We start from the raw sequence: 21,959 nt of genomic DNA, 5'->3' as shown, positions 1-21,959 counted from the left end.
TGCCTCGATGTCGACTTCCGGCGGCTCCGGAGTGCGATCTCCACTCCCGACCTCCGGTGCTCCTCTCCTCAGGTTCCCGGCGACTCCGGAGTGCGACCTCCACTCCCGACCTCCGGCACACTTCTCTCAGGTTCCGGCGACTCCGGAGTGCGATCTCCACTCCCGACCTCCGGCACACTTCACCTCGGTCTCCGGCGACTCCGGAGGGCGGACTTCACTCCCCCGTTGACGCCGCTCTCTCGACCTTGGTTAACTTCCTCCTCGACCTCTGGTACACCTCACGTCCTCCGTCGGCGCCCCCTCACGATCTCTGGCGGCTCTAGGCACGACGTCTGCTTTTCCAGTCAGCGCCGCTTCTCCTCCTCAGGCTCCAGGTATCCAGGCTACTCGTCGTCCGGCTCCAGGGAAACCAGTATCCAGGTCAGGATCTTGCTGTTCTGGGTTTCTAAGGCCTGTTCCTGCTGTCCAGGTCCTTAAGATGGTTTTTCCTACTTCTTCCCACACAGGGCTCCAGGCTGGGCTCAGTCAGTAGGGACTAGTATCACGGGTGGGTTTATGGACCCCACTCCAGGCACAAGTTTCCACCCCGGCTGCTTCACTCCTTCCTCCTTCAAGTTTCTGCTCCTCTCTCTTCACCAGTCAGGTGCCAACTGCCAGCTCCAACTGCCAACTCTCTGTCTTAGCTTCCCAACATTCTAAACCGCCTCCAACTGTCACAGGGTTCCAGAATGTTGTAGAAGGTTCTAGTAGGTTCCAGTGGGTGCTGGTGATGTCACAGGTGGCCACCATTTTGTGCTCCAGGCCCTCAGACAGAAGTTTCAGGGGTAGATAAAATGGCTCCCTGAATCTGCATCAACACTAAAAAGTCTGGTGGTTCCCAAAAAGGAAAAATACCAACAGGGTTTGAGGCAAAAGTGGGACAAAATAAATAATGATGAGGAGGGACCACCCAAAGGGCTGACAGGTCTAACACACCCTAGCTGCCAGGAGCTGGCTGGAACCCCACAACAATGTTGCGACACCAGCCCGCCTTTTTTGTCCCATAGGTAGAATGGGGAAGCTCCTGGAATGTGCTGGAACCTTCTAGAAGGGAGGGGTGGTTTTTACTTTTGCTGCCTTGGCTAGAGGTCACCTGACCTAGGGATGCATAAGTGAGGGAGGGAACTTTTTACAGTTAGTTGGCCAGTGGGGTAAAGCAGAGTTGGAGAAACCACGCAGGAGTGTAGGCGGTAGGGCCTAGCCAGGGACTTATGCCTCTGAGAGTGACAGGATTTAGGTGCTGCCTCTTAAGTGAGTGAGGGACCCTGTGAAACCCACTGATCTTGCCCAGCAGTAGGAGGACCCAGGACACCTCTGCCCAGCCTGACTAGGAAGGACCTAGTCGCCAACTCACTCCCTACCCCCCTGTAACAGAACCCCTTAAGGGTGCCAGATCCATCTGCGCCATCAAGATTCGCTAGTGCAACTGATTGCAAGAACTGAATGCTGAGACTGCGTGTCCAGACTGAACCCTGAAACCATATGCCAAGCGCTGAGACTGCGTGTCCAGACTGAACCCTGAAACCCTATGCCAAGCAGATTGTTGAATCGCCGGGGATCGACCAGATATTAGCGCTGTGACCCCTGCGCTCCCTGACCTGGCCCGGGACCCCCGGCAGCGTGCTCCGTTGAGCGCGGAGCTCCCCTGCTTAACTTGAGCCCCCCCCGTGGCGCGGAGACCAGAGCGCGCTCACCGCGGCGGCCCGGAAGCCGGAAGAGTGCCCCCTCATCGTGGCGAGGCCCGCGGAGAAGCCTGGGGCCCCGCCGCTGCCGTCGCAGCTGCTGGAGAAGGTGCGCGAGGCCGTGGACGATTTCCCCCATCGCCGCCGGAACGGACGCCTTCCGACGTCGAGAGCAAGGTAAGCCCGGAGGCTGGGATTGCCCCTGGTGCGCCCCCTGCAGGCTGGGAGCCACACCGCACCCTGGGCCCGGGTTCCCTCTCCGTGGGAGTCCCCCGTTCACCACGACGTGGACACCCCTCCGAGGGATTTGCCCCCCTTTCCCCAGACTGTTCGGAAGCTTGGTGCGCCACGAACTGCACCGAAGGAACACTGGAAGCTTGCTCGCTCCGAGTAGCGTGGCCCCCTCGAACCGCACTGAAACAGTTTCTGCTTTGAATGCTATACGCTGTGCTAATTACGAGTAATGCCACATTTGCCGGTTCTGCTCTGAATGTTATACGCGTTGCTGATTACGAGTAATGCCGCATTTGCAGGTTCTGCTCTGAATGTTATATGCTTTGCCGATTACGAGTAATGCCATACTTGCAGGTTCTGCTCTAAATGTTATATGCTTTGCTGATTACGAGTAAGGCCATAATTGCAGGTTCTGCTCCGAACGATATATGCTGTGGGTGATTACGAGGAACGCTTTGCTTGCAGGCGCTGAGTGGAATTGTTACAGGCTTCCCTATTACGAGTTCCGCTATGGTGATAGGCTCCGCTCACCGGAGTTCCCTACGCCCTTACCACGAGTAGCGCTATGTCTCATGAGCTGCATGTACAATTCCTAAACTGCATATGTCTCGTAAACTGCATGTACAATTCGTAAACTGCATTTGAACCCCATGAGCTGCATGTATAAATCCTGAACTGCATTGATCTTGAACTGTTGGATAAACTTGAGTATTTGCATAAAATATACAGTGTGGTGTCCCTTATTGTGCGTGTTCCCCGTTCCATGAGAGGTGCGTGTTGTATGGTTGCTTTACACACAGGCATTTGGGTGCCCAGCCGCTCGTGTCACGTTACCGCCCTTAGTGCCTGGAGACCCCAGGTCTTACATTGTTGGCGAGCGGTGGGATTTTAGGACCTGTGACCATACAGCACCCTTCCGTGAAGCGGAGGGCGCCACAATTAAACGCCTATTGTTTTTTCAAAGAGCTCTGAAACCATTGATTGCTGTGTTTATTGATTCCACTGTCCAGGCTGAGAGTGCAAGAATCCTGGTTAGCTGGTATCTGTCACCCATATCCTAGGAATTTTCTCCTTAGTATCTAGGTCCCCACCTGTCACGATGGAATTCCGGTTAGCTGACCTCGAGGGGTACACTGTAAAGCTACTGAGAGAGTTCGGGCAGGGGATGGGGGTGCCTGGGGTGCGGAAGGCCAAAGGACCGGAACTCCGTACCGCCATAAGGGCATGGGTAGAGGCCCACCCAGAAGGGAGAGAGGATGAGGGACAGGAGGCGCCAGATGCACCTCAGGAGGAGAGCGCCCAAGAAGTACTAGACATACTTAATGTGGATATGTCTGAAAATGTGCCCCCAGGGAGACGTTCTGGGGCCAGTAGTAGGACAGGGTCTAGGAGGAGCGCGTCTCCAGAGGAGTACGAGGACAGGAGGGAAGAGAGGCAATTAAAGTGGGAGCTGGCCAAGTTGGAACAGGAAAGAAAATGGGAACTGGCCAAATTGGAACATGAAAGAGAAAGAGAGAGAGAGAACAAGAAATGGTCAATGGAGGAAAAGAAGCTGGCGCACGAGCTTCAGCTAAAAGAGTTGGAGCGGCGCGCCCTCCAATTGAATGCGTCCAATAAGGACAATGGTGGCAGCATACCTAAGGAGTCTCACGAGTCAAAATTCTACCTACCTAAGGAAGTCATTGCCAATTACACAGTGGGGGACGACATTGCTAAATGGTTGGAGGCATACGAGGTAGCCTTGACTGCCCATGGGGTACCCGAGAGTAATTGGGGAGGTGGTTTATATCGGTATATACCTCCCAATGTCAGGGACACCCTGCTATATTTGGCCAAGGCGGATCAGGTCAGGTATGCCCCCATGAAAGAGGCTTTACTGAAAAAGTTTGGTCTTAACCCCGAGAGGCAGAAGTTCCGTGGCAGCCATAAGCTGTCCACACAGACATGGGTGGATTTTTTTGATTATGCGAAAAAAGGCACTAGATGGTTGGGTGCGTGGCAGCGAGGTGCAGGACTACCAAGGGGTGTACAATCTTTTTTTACGGGGGCACCTCTTGGATAAGTGCTTTCCGGAGCTGCGCCAACATCTGGTGGACCGCAAGTTGATGGATCCCCGTGAACTTGCGGAAGAGGCAGATATTTGGGTGAGCACCCGGTTGTCTCACAAGGGCCCCGGGGGAGATGGCTCGAAAGGCGGACAGGGTTTCCCCCAGAAAAAGGAGGAGGGAGATAAAAAGGTGGAGTTCTCTAAAGGCCCCCAAAATAAGTTTGGGAAGGGAGTAGGAACCCCACCCCCGTCCCATTCCACAAGACCCACTTACCCTGACAGGAGTCAGCAGCCAATGATTGTGCGGTGCTATGAATGTGGGGAGATTGGACACACAAGGGAGATCCCAAGTGTTGCAAGCGACCCCCAGCCCCAACGGGCGGGAAAAGTCCCGGGGTGAGTAGTATTGCGCTTGGGGCGGAGCTGCCCTTAGATAGGGAAGGGGAGTGGACAGGCCTGACGCTGGTTTCACTCGGGGATAGAGAGGTGGTTCCCGTAGTGTCCCTGCCCCCGAACACTGCTAAATATCAGCAGAGGGTGAGAGTTAACGGGGAGGAGGTGGATGCTCTGAGGGACACAGGGGCCAGCATGACCACTGTCGTGCGGCGGCTGGTGTCCCCAGACCAAGTAGTCCCCGAGGAGTTCCATCCCGCCGTATTGGCTGACGGCAGTCTGAGTCACTATCCAGTGGCTCGTGTTCCATTTGAGTGGTGAGGAGTCAAAGGCCTACTGAGAGTTGCTGTGAGCCCTGCCTTGCCTGTGGGGTGCTTGCTAGGGAACGACCTGGAGCACACAAAGTGGAAAGATGTCGAGTTTCGAGCTCACACCGAGATGCTGGGATTACCAGGGTGGACTTGCGTAGTGACGCGGTCCATGGCTGCCCAGCATGAAACTCACCCGGGGTTGGAGCCTGGAATCATGGCCCAACCCACCACCAGAAGAGGAAAGAAGAAGGTGGTAGAGGACACGCCTCGTGAGATGGATGGGGAGGCCGCAGAGGTGCCCCCGGAGTCCGTGGAGGTGGATGTCGTTCCCGTGGAGGACTTGCCGACCCTTGCTGACTGGCATGTGGGAGGAGGCCCTACCCGGGAGGAATTTTGTCAGGCACAAAGGGCGTGCCCCACGCTTGAAGGCATGCGGCGACAGGCCGAAGCCCAAGTGGCCAGTCAGGAGATGGGAGGATATCATGTGTATTGGGAGGATGGTCTCCTATACAGTGAGCCCAGGGTGCCGGTACATGGATCTTCGAGGGCCATAGTGGACCCCCAATGTTACCGGGCCTTCCTGCTGGAGTTAGCGCACGAGATTCCCTTAGCCGGACACCTGGGCCAGGACAAAACCTTTGCACGGTTGGTCCCTCATTTTTATTGGCCCAGGATGAGGATTGCCTCAGACACCTATTGTAAGACCTGTAAGTCTTGTCAGGCAAGTGGCAAGACTGGGACTAAATTGAAGGTCCCTTTGGAACCGCTCCCCGTGGTCGGGACCCCTTTTGAGAGGGTCGGTATTGATATTGTTGGTCCATTGGACCCTCCGACCACAGCAGGACACCGGTTCATTCTGGTTTTGGTGGACCACGCCACAAGGTACCCAGAGGCTATTCCTCTGAGGACCATCACTGCACCGGTGGTGGCGCGGGCACTATTGGGGATTTTTACCCGAGTGGGATTCCCCAAGGTCGTGGTGTCGGACAGGGGCACCAATTTCATGTCGGCCTACATGCAGGCCATGTGGAAGGAGTGTGGGGTGACCTACCGGTTCTCCACTCCTTACTACCTCCAGACTAAGGGACTTGTAGAGCGCTTCAATAAGACATTGAAGGGTTTGATCCGGAGCCTGCCAGAGGGCTTGAGGCGTAAATGGGACGTCCTCCTCCCCTGCTTGTTATTCTCCTACCGGGAGGTACCGCAGAAGGGAGTCGGGTTCAGCCCGTTTGAGTTGCTCTATGGCCATCCCGTTCGGGGTCCCCTCAGTTTAGTGAAAGAGGGGTGGGAGAAGACTTCACAGAAGCTTCCCCGTGACATTGTCAGCTACATGCTGGCGTTCCGCAGCCAGATGGCCAAGCTGTGGAAGGCGGCCTCAGATAACCTGGAGGCTAGCCAGACCGTGATGAAGGAATGGTATGACCGCAACGCTCGGACGGTCGAGTTGGACGTTGGACAGAAGGTGTGGGTCATGGAGCCTGGGGAGCTTTGCGCCCTCCAGGACCGGTGGACTGGTCCGTACGACATTGTGGAGCGACGAGGTCAGACCACATACGTAGTAGACTTGAAGACCCCCCGTCAGCCCCTCAGGGTGCTCCATGTCAACCGCCTGAAGCCGCACCATGAGCGATCAGAGCTTGCTCTCCTGATGGTGACGGATGGGAGCCAAGAGGAAGAGAGTGAAGCTCTTCCTGACCTTCTAGCGGTACAAGAGAAGGATGGTTCAGTGGAAGTTGTAATCCTCTTCCCATCCTTGACCCCAGAGCAACAGAGGGACTGCCGCCATGTCCTGGGACAGTTCGCCTCGTTGTTCTCCCTCACGCCTGGAATCACTCATCTGTGTACCCATGATGTGGACACAGGGGACAGCCCCCCTGTGAAGAACAAGTCTTACCGGCTCTCTGACCGAGTGAAAGATAGCATCCAGCGTGAGGTGGCAAAGATGCTGGAGCTGGGGGTGATAGAACCTTCCAGCAGCCCGTGGGCTAGTCCAGTGGTGTTGGTGCCGAAAGCGGCCCCACCGGGTACGATACCGGAGCTTCGGTTCTGTGTGGACTACCGGGGGTTGAACTCTGTCACGAAGACAGATGCTCACCCCATCCCACGTGCAGACGAGCTGGTGGACCGGCTGGGAGCAGCCCGGTACCTCAGCACCATTGATCTGACATCCGGATATTGGCAGATTGCCATGACCGATGGAGCAAGGGAGAAAACAGCATTCTCCACCCCCGAGGGCCACTACCAGTTCCGAGTGATGCCCTTTGGGCTCATAAATGCTCCGGCCACATTCCAGCGGTTAGTGAATCAGGTACTATCTGGCCTGGAGTCCTTCTCAGCGGCCTACCTGGATGACATAGCTGTCTTCAGTGGCACCTGGGAGGACCATCTGCAACACCTCCAGGAGGTATTGCAGGCGCTGCAACGTGCTGGCCTAACAATTAAATCCAGCAAGTGCCAGATTGGACAGGGATCTGTCGTGTACCTGGGACACCTAGTGGGCGGAGGTAAGGTGCAACCCCTCCAGGCCAAAATAGAGACCATCTTGGCTTGGGAGCCCCCCAAGACCCAAACAGAGGTCCGAGCTTTCCTCGGCCTCACTGGGTATTACCGCCGGTTCGTCAAGGGATATGATACCATCGTAACCTCCTTGACGGAATTGACCTCGAAGAAGCAACCTCGCAAGGTCATATGGACAGCGGCATGCCAAGAAGCCTTTGACACGCTGAAACATGCGATGTGTACCGCTCCAGTACTACCAGATTTCAGCAAGGAATTTATTGTGCAGACCGACGCCTCAGAGCACGGCATAGGTGCGGTGCTCTCGCAACTCAACACCGAGGGCCAAGATCAACCAGTGGCCTTCATATCCAGAAGACTCCTCCCTCGGGAACGGCGATGGAGCACCATTGAGAGAGAAGCCTTCGCGGTGGTCTGGGCTCTGAAGAAGTTGAGGCCATACCTCTTTGGAACTCACTTCCTTATCCAGACCGACCACCGCCCCCTTCGCTGGCTCATGCAGATGAGAGGCGAAAACCCCAAGTTGTTGAGGTGGTCCATTTCCCTACAGGGGATGGACTTTCGGGTGGAACATCGGCCCGGATTTGACCACGCCAATGCTGACGGTCTCTCCAGGTTTTTCCGCCTTAGCGATGAGAACTCCCTAGAGGTTGGGTAGCTCTCCCCTCTTTCGGCTGGGAGGGACGCGTGTTGGACCTGTCAGCCTTAGGGTAGTCTCCCCATCTATTTTTGATCGTGCCTCATTTTTTCCACCCTCATTTTTGATGTTGGACTTAGGTCTCCGTGCGCCTTTTCATTGCCAACCTGTGTTAAGGTGCAGGTGCTCCCTTCTCCCAAGATGGCTGCCACAGACCCCTGCTACTGCAGAGCGGTCTTTCATAGTAGCACCCTAGCTGCCAGGAGCTGGCTGGAACCCCACAACAATGTTGTGACACCAGCCCGCCTTTTTTGTCCCATAGGTAGAATGGGGAAGCTCCTGGAATGTGCTGGAACCTTCTAGAAGGGAGGGGTGGTTTTTACTTTTGCCGCCTTGGCTAGAGGTCACCTGACCTAGGGATACATAAGTGAGGGAGGGAACTTTTTCCAGTTAGTTGGCCAGTGGGGTAAAGCAGAGTTGGAGAATCCACGCAGGAGTGTAGGCGGTAGGGCCTAGCCAGGGACTTATGCCTCTGAGAGTGACAGGATTTAGGTGCTGCCTCTTAAGTGAGTGAGGGACCCTGTGAAACCCACTGATCTTGCCCAGCAGTAGGAGGACCCAGGACACCTCTGCCCAGCCTGACTAGGAAGGACCTAGTCGCCAACTCACTCCCTACCCCTCTGTAACAGAACCCCTTAAGGGCGCCAGATCCATCTGCGCCATCAAGATTCGCTAGTGCAACTGATTGCAAGAACTGAATGCTGAGACTGCGTGTCTAGACTGAACCCTGAAACCATATGCCAAGCGCTGAGACTGCGTGTCCAGACTGAACCCTGAAACCCTATGCCAAGCAGATTGTTGAATCGCCGGGGATCGACCAGGTATTAGCGCTGTGACCCCTGCGCTCCCTGACCTGGCCCGGGACCCCCGGCAGCGTGCTCCGTTGAGCGCGGAACTCCCCTGCTTAACTTGAGCCCCCCTGTGGCGCGGAGACCAGAGCGCGCTCACCGCGGCGGCCCGGAAGCCGGAAGAGTGCCCCCTCATCGTGGCGAGGCCCGCGGAGAAGCCCGGGGCCCCGCCGCTGCTGTCGCAGCTGCTGGAGAAGGTGCGCGAGGCCGTGGACGATTTCCCCCGTCGCCACCGGAGCGGACGCCTTCCGACGTCGAGAGCAAGGTAAGCCCGGAGGCTGGGATTGCCCCTGGTGCGCCCCCTGCAGGCTGGGAGCCACACCGCACCCTAGGCCCGGGTTCCCTCTCCGTGGGAGTCCTCCGTTCACCACGACGTGGACACCCCTCCGAGGGATTTGCCCCCCTTTCCCCAGACTGTTCGGAAGCTTGGTGCGCCACGAACTGCACCGAAGGAACACTGGAAGCTTGCTCGCTCCGAGTAGCGTGGCCCCCTCGAACCGCACTGAAACAGTTTCTGCTTTGAATGCTATACGCTGTGCTAATTACGAGTAATGCCACATTTGCCGGTTCTGCTCTGAATGTTATACGCGTTGCTGATTACGAGTAATGCCGCATTTGCAGGTTCTGCTCTGAATGTTATATGCTTTGCCGATTACGAGTAATGCCATACTTGCAGGTTCTGCTCTAAATGTTATACGCTTTGCTGATTACGAGTAAGGCCATAATTGCAGGTTCTGCTCCGAACGATATATGCTGTGGGTGATTACGAGGAACGCTTTGCTTGCAGGCGCTGAGTGGAATTGTTACAGGCTTCCCTATTACGAGTACCGCTATGGTGATAGGCTCCGCTCACCGGAGTTCCCTACGCCCTTACCACGAGTAGCGCTATGTCTCATGAGCTGCATGTACAATTCCTAAACTGCATATGTCTCGTAAACTGCATGTACATTTCGTAAACTGCATTTGAACCCCATGAGCTGCATGTATAAATCCTGAACTGCATTGATCTTGAACTGTTGGATAAACTTGAGTATTTGCATAAAATATACAGTGTGGCGTCCCTTATTGTGTGTGTTCCCCGTTCCATGAGAGGTGCGTGTTGTATGGTTGCTTTACACATAGGCCTTTGGGTGCCCAGCCGCTCGTGTCACGTTACCGCCCTTAGGGCCTGGAGACCCCAGGTCTTACAAATACTATTAAAGTTTCTTATATAATTAGATAATTTATGGTGTTTTTGTCTTGCAGAAGCACATATGGGAGTGGACAGTGAGCAATGTACATGGATTTTCGGGTCTAGCTTGAATGTGCATTTATAAGTCAGACTTACTGGCATTGGCAATGCTTGTTTAGAATGGGGGCTGCAACATAAACTAGTGAAAGCGTAAATGGAAGGAGCAGAAAGATAATAAAATTTTAATATTAGGGGCGGTTAAAAGGACACTGGATCGCCAGAGAGCATTATGAAAATGATTTATATGATGCAGCTTTTACCCAGCTGCTATCAGATCCGGTGTTTACCAGATTTTCTTCAGTTTCCCCTGGAATTGTGCTGCTTGAAATTTTGGTTCATTTACACATGGCAGTTTGGTCATTATTTTAATTAGCAGTTTATTGGTAATGATTACACCCCCAGAGGTGTTCCTTGCCAGATCTTGCTAGCAAAAAGCTAGCGAAATTTATTTTTGGGTGAAAAAGCAATTTGGTGCTGTAAACATCGAGTCTGCATGTTCTGCCTCATCCTCCCTCCCACGAAAACTCGGAATAAAGAACTTATCAATGGAACCAGTAAATGCCCGACCCTGGTGTAAAGAACTTATCAATGAAACCAGTAAATGCCCGACCCCGGTGTAAAGCACTGGACTGGATGCAATTAAGTGCTGTTCCGGGCCTAGAGGTACATCCCATTTGTGCGAATGTTTGTGAATCTGGATCACTGTTTCTAAAGAAACTTAACGTAAAATGCGCAGCCTTGAGCGAGGTTGACTTTGTTTTGTTTTATGTCCTCAGGTGCGAGAAGCAGCATACAAGATTTTCCTTTACCCTAATGCCAACCAGCTGAAGTGCCTGGAGGAACTGCTCGGCAGCCGGCATCTTTTGGCTCAGCTGGTTGGCTATCCCACCTTTGGGCACAGGGCCTTGCAAGGGACAATGGCTAAAACCCCAGGTAAAATGGTCGAGCACAACAAGACTTGTAAGCATTGATGAGATGATAATGATCTCATAAATATACTTGGACGCCCCATATTGTTTGATTCCAGCTCACCATGATATTTCCACTCAAAAGATAGGTGCTTCACTGTAAAGAAAATATTTGCAGAAACATTCACCTTGACCCAACAGCTATTCCAATTGCCAGCTTAAATATTAGCAAAAAAATACTATGTTAACTCAACCCCATAAGAGAAGAGCATGCACATGTATCAGCAAAAGTAATTGTGGCACCTCATTCGGTGGGTGGTTATACTTTGAAAAGACCTTCACCGCATTTCCCAAATCCATTTTTTTTAAATTCTGCATTATAGCACTGTAATGCCAAATCCCAGTCCCTGAGCATCTCCAGCCATGAAGTTGTTTTCAACATATCCTAGACTTCTGCTCCTAAAAGTGCCAACTTCCTCTCACCACCAAGAATAGTGCCTCAAACACGAGCATAGTTCGAATTCTTTTTTCTGTTTGCCCTAACTTAATCCAGGTTCACCAGGATGAGGTAAGAAAAACGGTGTCGGAGTAACATTTTGCATGTTGAATGTCAGGTAAAACCAAGAAAGCTGGTACTGGCGATACTTGTAGAACTAGCCCTACAGTGATGTTGCAAATCTGTTGATTAGAAGGAGGGAACAAACCATAAAAAACTGTTTTCCAAAAATGACGTATCGAACCGTACACAAATGCTGAGATTCAGTTACGGGCACTTCCTTCCCGACAGAGCATATAAGAAAACCACAAAATAAGCAGTAGACACTCACCACTGAACCGTTGCTGTGCGGTCTAAACACACTGCACCTACTAAGGTCAAATGCACAAACCGCATTGAGCCAATTCCAGAATGCATGTATACCCTCCCCAAGACACTCAAACTTCAATACTGCATGAATCCGCTTTAGCCGGTGCGCACCCTGTGAGGCTCCTCAAACAACCAACATGGTCAAGACATCCTCATTGTTGCTGCGTGTGATATTTTTATTTGGCGCACACGTCAACACTTCTGACGCTTCTTGACAGAACTGTACTGCAATCACAACATCAGTCCATGCCGCCCCTTCCATGAGATGCATGCGTTGTTTTTCGAACCTGGCACTATGTGTTTTCCAATAATATGATGCCGGCATGGACCCAGTAATTTTTCTCTACTCACTTGTACTTAGCGAGTAGCTCGACTTCACGCTGGTAATCACTGATCCAACAGGAATTTGCATTGAAGAGATCTCCACGAAGTATCTCTGAGTCACGCTGATTGTCCTCTGCAATTAGCAACCAGAGCCCTATGTTAATGGATCCCCATCAAATACAGCTTATGATGAGATCAGTCATGTTGAAGTGAAATCCTCCTGACTCATCAGCCCGTCGTTTGAAAGGTGGGTGAAGTGAGGAGGAACACACATGAAACGGCGAGTATAGGTTTAATCACCTGAGCTGCTTACTGCAGCTGCCAAAACAGCCTTATCATAGAACTCTCAATGCTCAGGTCACAGAGTTCCAGAATACTGGTAACAAGCCCAGCATATACACTACAGGAAGATAGCTGTAGGTATCTAAGTGTGGAAAAGTCAGAACCTTCGTTTTCAAGTCAATTTGTGGGCAGACAAAACGACCACTCCATCCTGACCATTATTGTTGTTCTGTGGATTTAGGCAACTTGAAGTACATTAACATGCTATAGGTGGAGTGAACATGAGTATAAAAGCCTATATAGAGGTGTGTCAGGAGGGAATTTCAGAGGATCAAGCTAGGTGCATTTATTTCTGCGGTGGGATTATTTCTCCAAAAACATTCCACTTACAGAGGATGCAGGTGCAGTGTGTTTTGAGATGCTGACCTTGGGTTTTGGATCAATTTGTTTTATTCAGAACAGTGTGATCAAGTAACCAGAGTATGGCCTTGTATTAGCTTCTACATGAAGCAGTGTGCTTTGAAGTTTAATCATACCGATTGAGAACCAATGCAGTCATGATAGGGGTAATGTGTTATGATCCTTTTTTAAACACATTTGATTGCTTTTAATACTTTCAACATTGCAAGGAACACAACAGGAACAAACTAATCACAGCATACAGCACTCTTGTCTCTCACCTAGTGCTCCCTCCCCACCAATATGCCCACAAATCTGTTAGAGGAGCAACTGTATATCAGCCCTTGACAACGCAAAATTCTGAGTCTATAGCCACAGCCGTCCGTGGTCCAGGGTCAAGAATGATACTCTTGTAATTTGCCCATGACCTGCAAATTTTGATATGCTTTTGAGGGCAACCCCAGGCTATTCACACAGGGATCTCCCTGCCCATGCCCCAGTCAAAATCCTCCCGCCAGGACTCCACTGAGGGTGGATCCCAATCTTTCCATCTATGAGTTATGTCCCTTGTGGCTCTGGTCAGGCCCAAGCGCAATAGTGGTTGGCCATGCTGATACTGATCTAGGTCAGCTGTGATATGTTGGAGAGCCAGATTTGGATCAAAGGGGATGGCCTTCCCCAAGTACTGTGCTCAAGCTAGCAATCACTTGCCTCAAGAATGGTTCCACTGTCTCGCACAGCCACGTGGTATGTATTAAATCCCCCTCCCGAGTGGTGCAACCGAGGCAGGCGGGGAATCGGTAGCCCACATCTTCCAGATTTTGTGCCTCGTAAGGTAGGTCTGGTGGAGATAATGCAACTGAATGAGTCGTAATCAAGTCGTAATCGCCGCATGTCTTGGGGAGATCAGAGCCTAGGCCCAGTCCCCATCCCCAGGTTGCCCAGAACCCACTCCCATGCCAGTTGGGGCCCCTGGACTCGTGGGGCGCATGGTGGACCAGAGTTCTATAAAGCTGTCTCACTATGTGATCTCCCAGGTCGCCAAGTAGTAGTTTGGCCATTAGGCGGTTGTATTCTGGGAGGTTATCAAGATTTCTGACATAGAGGGGCAGGGCTTAGCGGAGCTGGAGGTAGTAACGGAGATTGTATCCGTTTGTAATGTTTGATAAGATTTTAGGGTCGTGCCTTCCATTAGGTCTCCCAGAATGGAGATACCAATCAAGTTCCACTTGCGGAAGCCCTATAGCGCCACCACTTTCGGCATCAAGGAGCCCTCCCACAGCTTTGTCTGTTCTGTCAGTCTAGACTCCCATCCCCAGCGCTTAAGGGTCGTTCTCCAAAGTCTGAGGACTGTCCTCGTTGCCGGGGAGAGCTGCTCCCTCAAATGGTAAATAGGAGTACCCTGGAGCACCCATTTCTCTGCGGTGTAGGCAGGATCATTCTACAGGTCATACCTCCACTCATTAATGACAAGTAGGTGGGAGGCCACATAATACGCCTCACAATCCACGCCCACAGTCTCCCCATCATAAGAAGATTTGAAGCATTTTGCAAGGGCCGCGTGAGGAGTACCGTGGTTCCACAGAAAGCTGTAGAGTTTGGAATAAGGGTGAATAAATGATCAGGGTAAGTCATACGGGTAGTTCTGCAACTGATAGAGGAAACATGAGAGGAAGACCATCTGAAAAATAGCAGAACAGCCCTAGAAGGATGGTGGAAATGTGGACCATATCCGCAAGTCTGAATCCAGCGTACTCATTAGTTTTTGGATGTTGTGGTTCCATGCCATGTGTGCTTGTAATTTAATATACACCCCCAGCTAACAGGAGCCGTGTCTCTATGTGGAGGTCAGAGGCTCAAGAAGGTCCTGAGGGGGGTCAGGAGTCGGGGGATGAGGGTGGCGATCTGGTAAGATTAATAAAGAGGCCTGCCGTTTCCCCAACGGTGTGGAACATGTGCAGTGCCCCAGGGCCTGAGGTTTCTGGTTTGGTGAGGAAAATAAAGACGTCGTCAGCGTAGAGGGCTATCCTGTCTGAGGTCCCCTGAGCCCATTCAAACCCACTTAACTGTACGTCAATCTGGAACCACTGAGCCAGCGGTTCCATGGCGATGGCGAAGAGGAGTGGCGACAGTGGGCATCCCTGACGTTTGCCTCTTCGGATAGGGAACAGAGCCGATGTTGCTGTGCCCAATCGGATACACGCAGTAAAGTCTGTGTAAAGTAATCTCTGGTAACTCAGAAAGTGCTGCTCGAATTAGAGTCAATGCAGGAGAGCGAAGTGGTACGACCAAACCACCGCGTCAAATGCATTTTCTATGTTCTCTAAAAGAACCCTGGCTAATATTCCACAGGCTGTCTGACCAGGCCAGGGCATTGAAAAGCTGTCTAATGTTATGCCTGCTTGCCCATTTGAGCATGAAACCAAGGACGTGATGACAGGGAGTAAGTGGTCAGTGAGCGCCTTGCCGATGATTTTCACCTCTGGTTTTCAGAAGGGAGATAGGTCAATATGAGGAGCAACTGTCGAGACGCCTTCCCGGTTTGTGTATCAACGCAATTTTGGTGCTCCTCTGGAGATCCGGTGCCAGTCGCTCGCTCTCCAGGGCTTCATTGAAGGCCACCTCCAGGGGTTTGAAATAACCAGTCGGAAAACCGCTGGGCCCTGGTTCCTTCCCTGAGCCCTCACCAACTGATCAACCTGCCCTCTACGGACTGACTCTGTGAGGGTCTGGAGGTAATGATGATAAACTAAGTTAGCTATCAGTGATTTGGGGTGCACATCCCAGCGGGCATTATGGTCAGTATAAAAGCACGCTAACTCCCAGGCCACCGCAACGTCACCTGCCATTTTAATGCATTGGAGTCTGTGAGATACAGGATCGGGTTATGGTGGCGCAGATTAAAACACAGGCGATGCAGGAGGGCACTTGCTCGGTCTCCCCATTGGTATATACGGGATTGCGAGGCAAGCCGTATAGTCCTTGATTCTTCTAAGAATGTGTGATAAAGCAGCATCTGGGTGGGGGTCAGTTGTCTACACATCTCTTGATCAGGGTCACCCAAACCGCGGGCCTTAAGTTCTGTGATCTGAGACCCCAGCTCTCACACAGCCTGCTGTTTACTGTGCTTCTGTCCCATCGTGTGACTGATGATAATGCCCCTAATCAACACCTCAAAGGCCTCTCGGAGGATAACTGAGGAAGTCACAGAGATGCCATTCTGGGTAAAGTGGTATGGATGACATCACCGAACCATGCAACGAAAGCGCTCTCCTGCAGGGAGCAGGGGACAAACCTCCTGAGCAGCAGGGACCTCCAGAGGCCCGCCGACAGGCTCAACTCCACTAGGGAGTGATCCGAAATGCCCTGTGGCACAATTTGCGAGGCTATGGCTCTGTGCACCATGGATTTCGGAATTAAGAAGTAGTCAAGGCATGAAAATGTGTTGTGCACCCCGGAGTAGAATGTGTACCTTTTCTCTCTCAGGTGGTACTGTTGTCATATGTCCACCAGACCCAGAGCCTTCATGAAGAATCTCCTCAGTCTGCGCCTGTGGCATGCCGGGCTTCAAACCTATGTCTATCGATGTTGCTGTGTTCCACCCCATTCCAGCCACCCCGCAAAATGACCGGTCCCTTAAGGAGGGTCCCCACTAGTCTTATGCCAACCTCTAAACAGGAAGCAGGGAGGGGCGGTGGGGCACAGACATTCACCAGTGTCAGAGAGTCCTCGTCCAGGAGGCCAGAGACTGCGATGTACCTAACCTGTGGGTCCACCCAGTCTTTGTGGGGGACAAAATGAGCTCCCTTCTAGAGCAGGAAGGCCACCCCTCGAGACCCTCTTGTGAAACCAGCGTGGTATATGCAGGCAAAGCCATAGAGGGCCAGAAAAGGGGTTTTATTGCCAAGGAGTTGCGTCTCTTGAAGGAAGAGTACTTTCTGTACGTCTGCATACCCCCTTTTTGCAGTCTTCAAGACCACCATCTACTTAAGTTTCTCAAGAAGGCCATTCACATTCCAGGTGAGTATGCAAAGCTGGGCTGTACTGTCTGCATCTGTATAAACAGGCATAAGGGTGTTGTGTGGTGGAACCACGCCAGGGCGATGAGCACTGTTCCCTTGTGAGCCATCAACGTGTACCATACCTTAATGCTTACCAGACCCCCTTGCCCCCGCTGTATACTTCCAGAACATGAAGCATCTTTTGCTGTGTAGCACAGCGGCTAGCGCCAATCGTGCACTGACCCTGCACCACCCCCAAAAAAACTGATGGCGAATACTGAGTGTCGGGAACTGTGTGGTTCTGTCCCTGTGGGTCATCCAGATTCCTCTTTCTTTGTCTCCAGGAGGAGCAGGAGCGGTTCCTGGCTCCGCCACGGCTGCAAAGGCACCTCGGGGGAGTGTGCCGCTCTGAATCCCCTGGCATCCCAAATGGAGGCGACATGCGGGGCTGGACGTCGATGGTTTAGTCTGTCCATTGAAACACCATCTCCGGTGACTCAAAGAACAAAGTCTATCTTAAATCATCACTTTGAGTCTAGCCGGGTAAAGGTGCATGTAACAGAGATTAAGGTCACATAGCCTCCTCTTGGCCTCCAGGAAGGATTTACGCTGCTGTTGCACAAGATTGGTGTAGCCCAGAAAGAGCAGTATTTTGTGGGACTAGTACTGTATGGTGGTTTGGCTGTGGGTGTCCCTATCATGATAATTCAGGGTGCGAATAATGATGGGCCTTCCAGAAGCATGCGGCCAGAGCCCGGTGCTCTCCCTCAACCGCAAAGCAAGGGGACAGAGCTTCAGGAGGCACAGTGGAACGCAACCAGCCATCCATGAAGGCCTCTGGGCTTGGGCCCTCGCACCCCTCTGGGAAGCCGATAAGGCAGATATTGTTCTGCATGGCTCTCCCCTCTGCATCCTTGACCTGTGTTGTAAGTTCTTTGGTGACAGTGGTGAGCTTGGAGAGAGACTGCTACAGCATAGCAATGGTAGTCTTGACACCAGTCACTCTGTTTTCGGTGTCCGTTATCCTGTCCACAGCTCGATGGAGGTCCTGACGGAGTAGCTTGACATCTGAGCCCCCCACTCTTTGGTCTCCAGGGAATCCTGCGACTGAGCAATGGCGGTGAGGATTGCAATACTATCAGTCCCACCTCTGTGCGCTTCAGCCCCTGGTCCCGGTGCCCACACCAATTTGGAACATTTATCCAGTGCCCCCAACTTGCCCGGCAGGGGATTTTTGTCCTTAGCGTATCTAAATCACAGGTGATCATCAGCCGGGGACAGCAAATGGCATGGATCAGCAAGATACGACAGCCCCAGGAATGAGCATGAACAGTCCCCCCCCCTCCCCAAACCACCAGTGCCCCTCTACCAAGAATGACAGCAACAACCGGCGCTCCATGGCTGGATCCACCAGCCACACGGCGAGTCCCCCCCCATCCCCTGTAATGCCCCCATCCATCACAGTTCCGGGGGGGGGGGGGGGGCACAACCAAGATACTCAAATGCAGTACGGCCTTTCAGTGACACCCTGGGGCCTTCACCACTCACCTCCTTGCGGGGCTATCCCAAAGCAGGGCCAGAGGCGCTGCGGCTCTGCCAACAAGGGCAATCGATCAGCTACGTCCCGAGGCTGTGCACCAATCTAGGCTGTGCGGGCCGAGTTGCGGCAATCCGTCAGGCCCAGGGCCTCACACCACACCCAAGGAGGTCCAAGTGTCGCAACCATCCTGCGATGGTGTCTCCACTCACCCTGTCCCCGGGGCGGCACCCTCCCAGTCGCTTCACCTGGGAACAGAAAGCCAGCCATGGGTACCAGAAGGCCACTCCAAGCCTTCTCCTCTGGGCAATTTTGGGGCTGTGAGCGCCCCAGAGGGGGGAGCCCCGATGCACCCCTCTAGGGCAGTGGCACACCAGCCAGGAGCTGAAGGGTGACGGGTAGGCGGCTCGGAGGTGAGCAAAGCTGCAGCTGCCATCTTCCAAGATGCATGGTTTTGCTCTTTCTGAGGTTGAGTGGTGATCTTGGCAGCAGCCCCAAGTAGAGTACATTGGCGTAATGATGCCTTGACACGATCATAGCAAAACACTACATTAGAAGCCCGAAACTTACACTCCTCTTCTATGTTTGTCAACTGCCAAGGAAGGCACTGTTTTTTTTTTTTTTTAGCAGAGTGTCCCACCAATAAGGGATTCTAGAGAAAACTAGAATGTTGGGCAATAACTACATTATTCACACTTTGCACACTGTTTTTGAAAGAACAGTACTTTGAAGTAAATTAATTTACAAGGGATTCTTAGGGTGATTAACCTGCTTTCCATGGTGTTTCAAGGGATATCACATTTCATGGTTGATTTGCTTCATACTGGTGTTGCAGGGATTCTGCACATACACAGAACTATGCGCAGGATTATAGGACCTTGGTGTATAGGAACTGAGTCTTCCTACCACTTTAGTACCCACGAGTCCAGGACTGACTAGCTTTAGTGTCTCACTTGCTCTCCTACTCACTCACAGAGAAACAAATGATTAGACACCCCACAATGGAACACTCCCAGATCTCTCAGGAATCGCGGTAACAAGTCACACCCTTTCGCTCGCACTCTTGTACTTGTCCTCAATAAGATCTGACAGAGACACAAAACAGTTTAAAATATTTATTGTAACTAACGTGCCCTAACATGCAGTATACGTGCCACAACAAGCAGGAAAATGCATAGTACAAATACAGTCAGCATAGCATCTAGTCTATAAATCAAAAAGGGAGATGTCATCATAAAAAGACAATGGAGCCTAACCTCCCTTCACTTGCTAAGAAGAAGTATTATTATATATTAGAATATCTCTGGGCTTTGTCAGTAGACCCCATACCTTAGCCTATAGATGGTAGATCTACATCATAGGTGTGGTCTCACTCTTCTCCCTGGAAAGGTCCTATTCGTATATTTTAATAAAACCCAAGTACATTTATCCAAACAACAGCTGCATCAGTATGTTTTGTCTAAGGGCTAAGGTCTGGCCAGAACAAAAAAACAAGGGGCATTGTTGTTCGACCTTGCACATAATGTTCAGTCCAAATCCCAGAAACATGCAGAGAGCAAACACAGTGATGAGTTCTAATGTGAAAGCAGCCATAGAAAATATTGCAAAAAATAAAGACATGTAGTAACCTGCACAAAGCAACAGGCAGGATGAAAACGTGCTCCTGCTAACTTAGTGAAGACGACAATGTCCCTATGGGCCACGTGACACCCTCCCCTTGGCCACATCAGTAGCTGTATTCTAAGACAAAAAAGTAAAGGTAAGCAGAGGCAAAGCATCTCAGTTGTATTCCAATTATGATGTTCATGAAGCCAAACACAAAAAATCTTTATTGCAAGTTATTTTTCCCTAAACCTTTTGCCAATTGGGTACTCAAAAAGCCATTCATTCTCAGTTAGTTGTCAGAGACAAAAATGTTGCGGGGAAATCAGAATGCCATGAATTCCAGAATGTTGTCTGTACCTTCCACTGTGAAAAGGTATGCCATCCAGTTGAGTAGATTGAACGAACACACATGCTCCTCTTATCCAGAGGCTTTTAGGAGCGTTCAGGGCAACCTGCATTAACTTCGATGAAACTCCGAGCTGTAAGACACTGCGCATGGGCACAGGTATTCAAGTCTGCCGTTGGTCCAAGTAGAGGATCGCACAACAGACTCCTACACATGGCACATTCCTGGTCATGGGCCTTCAACGGACGCAATAACAGATCATAATCCTAGGCAGTGTGTCTGGTATTGAAGAGGCAGACATCCAGGGCCCATTGAAAAGGGCACCGGAGGCAGTGAAACACAGGTTGCACGCAGGTGAAGTAGTCATAATTGAAGTTCAGCCAATAGTCGATGGAAAAGGTCGTCACTGGCATAGAACCAAAAAGCTGCCACATTCGATCACGGTACAGCTGCAACTGGAGCAGGTTTGGCAGCTCCACAGATCGAGCATCCATTGTGAAGCAATAGTAGGAGAACCAGCACGCCACAAATCAACAGGAGCACCAGGGGAAACACCTGAAGGCGCTGGAAAAAATAGAACAGAAAAAGGCCGGTATTTCTCCAAAAATTGTCTGAAAAGAAGAAACAAAGCCGGATCCCACGAGTTTAAAAAAGTGGGCAAGTCCCTCTGTATCCGACGCGTTAAATATTTGGTGTATTAATTCTCCAAAATGGAGTGGGAGATTCGAGTTTAGCAGCGAGTGTATCTCATTTGCGGTTCTCGCCACCTGCAATTCGAAGGTCTCTTGAGCCTATGTGTGAGCGACTTCTTGTTGAAACAATAGCGCTTTGAGTCAGCTTAGCTTGTTGAAATCCGTTTTCAAAGTTGGAATGAAAGGCCTAAGCGAACTATCTACTATCTCATGCGTGGGTGGAAACAGGACATTGCTGCAACATTTTACACGTTGGGAAACCGTTACTATATACAGGATGCCAGCCCGTAAGCCGCAGCAATCAAAGTTAGTGCGGGAATAATAGCTGGGACAGGGGTACCTTATAAAAAACAAGCCAAATTAGGTGCTGAAACGTTGCAGGCTCTGTGCAACTTAACTTGTTTAAAGACTAGGGAATGTCCTACTGTGGAATCACAGTCCTCCCCTGTAAGGAACTTCCTTATCCACGCGCTGACATATGTAGGTGAAAGGTAACAACCATAATTCATGAATATATTTACCGCCGAGGAGCTCAAACCTACCAACCGGATAGTGTTTCATGCACACCGTGAACTGAAAAAATAAGATGGGCAGTGAAATAACCCCATGAATTAACCATACAGCTGAATCAGTCTCTGCTACAGAAAATGGTAACTGTTCTGATTGTTCAATATGTAACAGCATGTACGTCGCATGTTTCATGGACATTCATATCTATTTATCAGTTTAATTAAATTCCAAAAACAGTGCAGAAGCTTTCAAATAATCCCTTGGCACTTTTCCATTTTTGAGTGTTTGTAAGGTCCATGCAAACTGCATTACAGAACGTAACTGATTTTGACAATGATACAAAACAGACACTTCATGTTGAACAATGTCAATGACAAATGATACAATATTATCTAAAGTATATATATATATATGGGAAGACAGTGTATTAATCCTGTTATCGACCACTGCAAGGACTTTTTCTAAATTAACTCGGTCAGTTTGGCGTAGAC

General features: G+C 51.2%; 1 protein-coding gene across 1 annotated transcript in view; it reads left to right on the top strand.

The window, feature by feature from the left end:
• The window catches only part of MIPEP (mitochondrial intermediate peptidase), a 596,799-nt gene that overhangs the window by 121,864 nt on the left and 452,976 nt on the right, over nt 1–21,959 (top strand). Inside the window, exon 7 of the mRNA XM_085621596.1 lies at nt 10,776–10,932. Within this exon, the coding sequence (XP_085477722.1) occupies nt 10,776–10,932 (157 nt within the window). The remainder of the gene's footprint in view (nt 1–10,775; nt 10,933–21,959) is intronic.

The sequence above is a fragment of the Triturus cristatus genome, chromosome 8 (assembly GCF_964204655.1).
Source record: "Triturus cristatus chromosome 8, aTriCri1.1, whole genome shotgun sequence".
In the NCBI taxonomy this organism is placed as follows: domain Eukaryota; kingdom Metazoa; phylum Chordata; class Amphibia; order Caudata; family Salamandridae; genus Triturus; species Triturus cristatus.
This window is presented reverse-complemented; position numbering and strand designations above follow the sequence as displayed.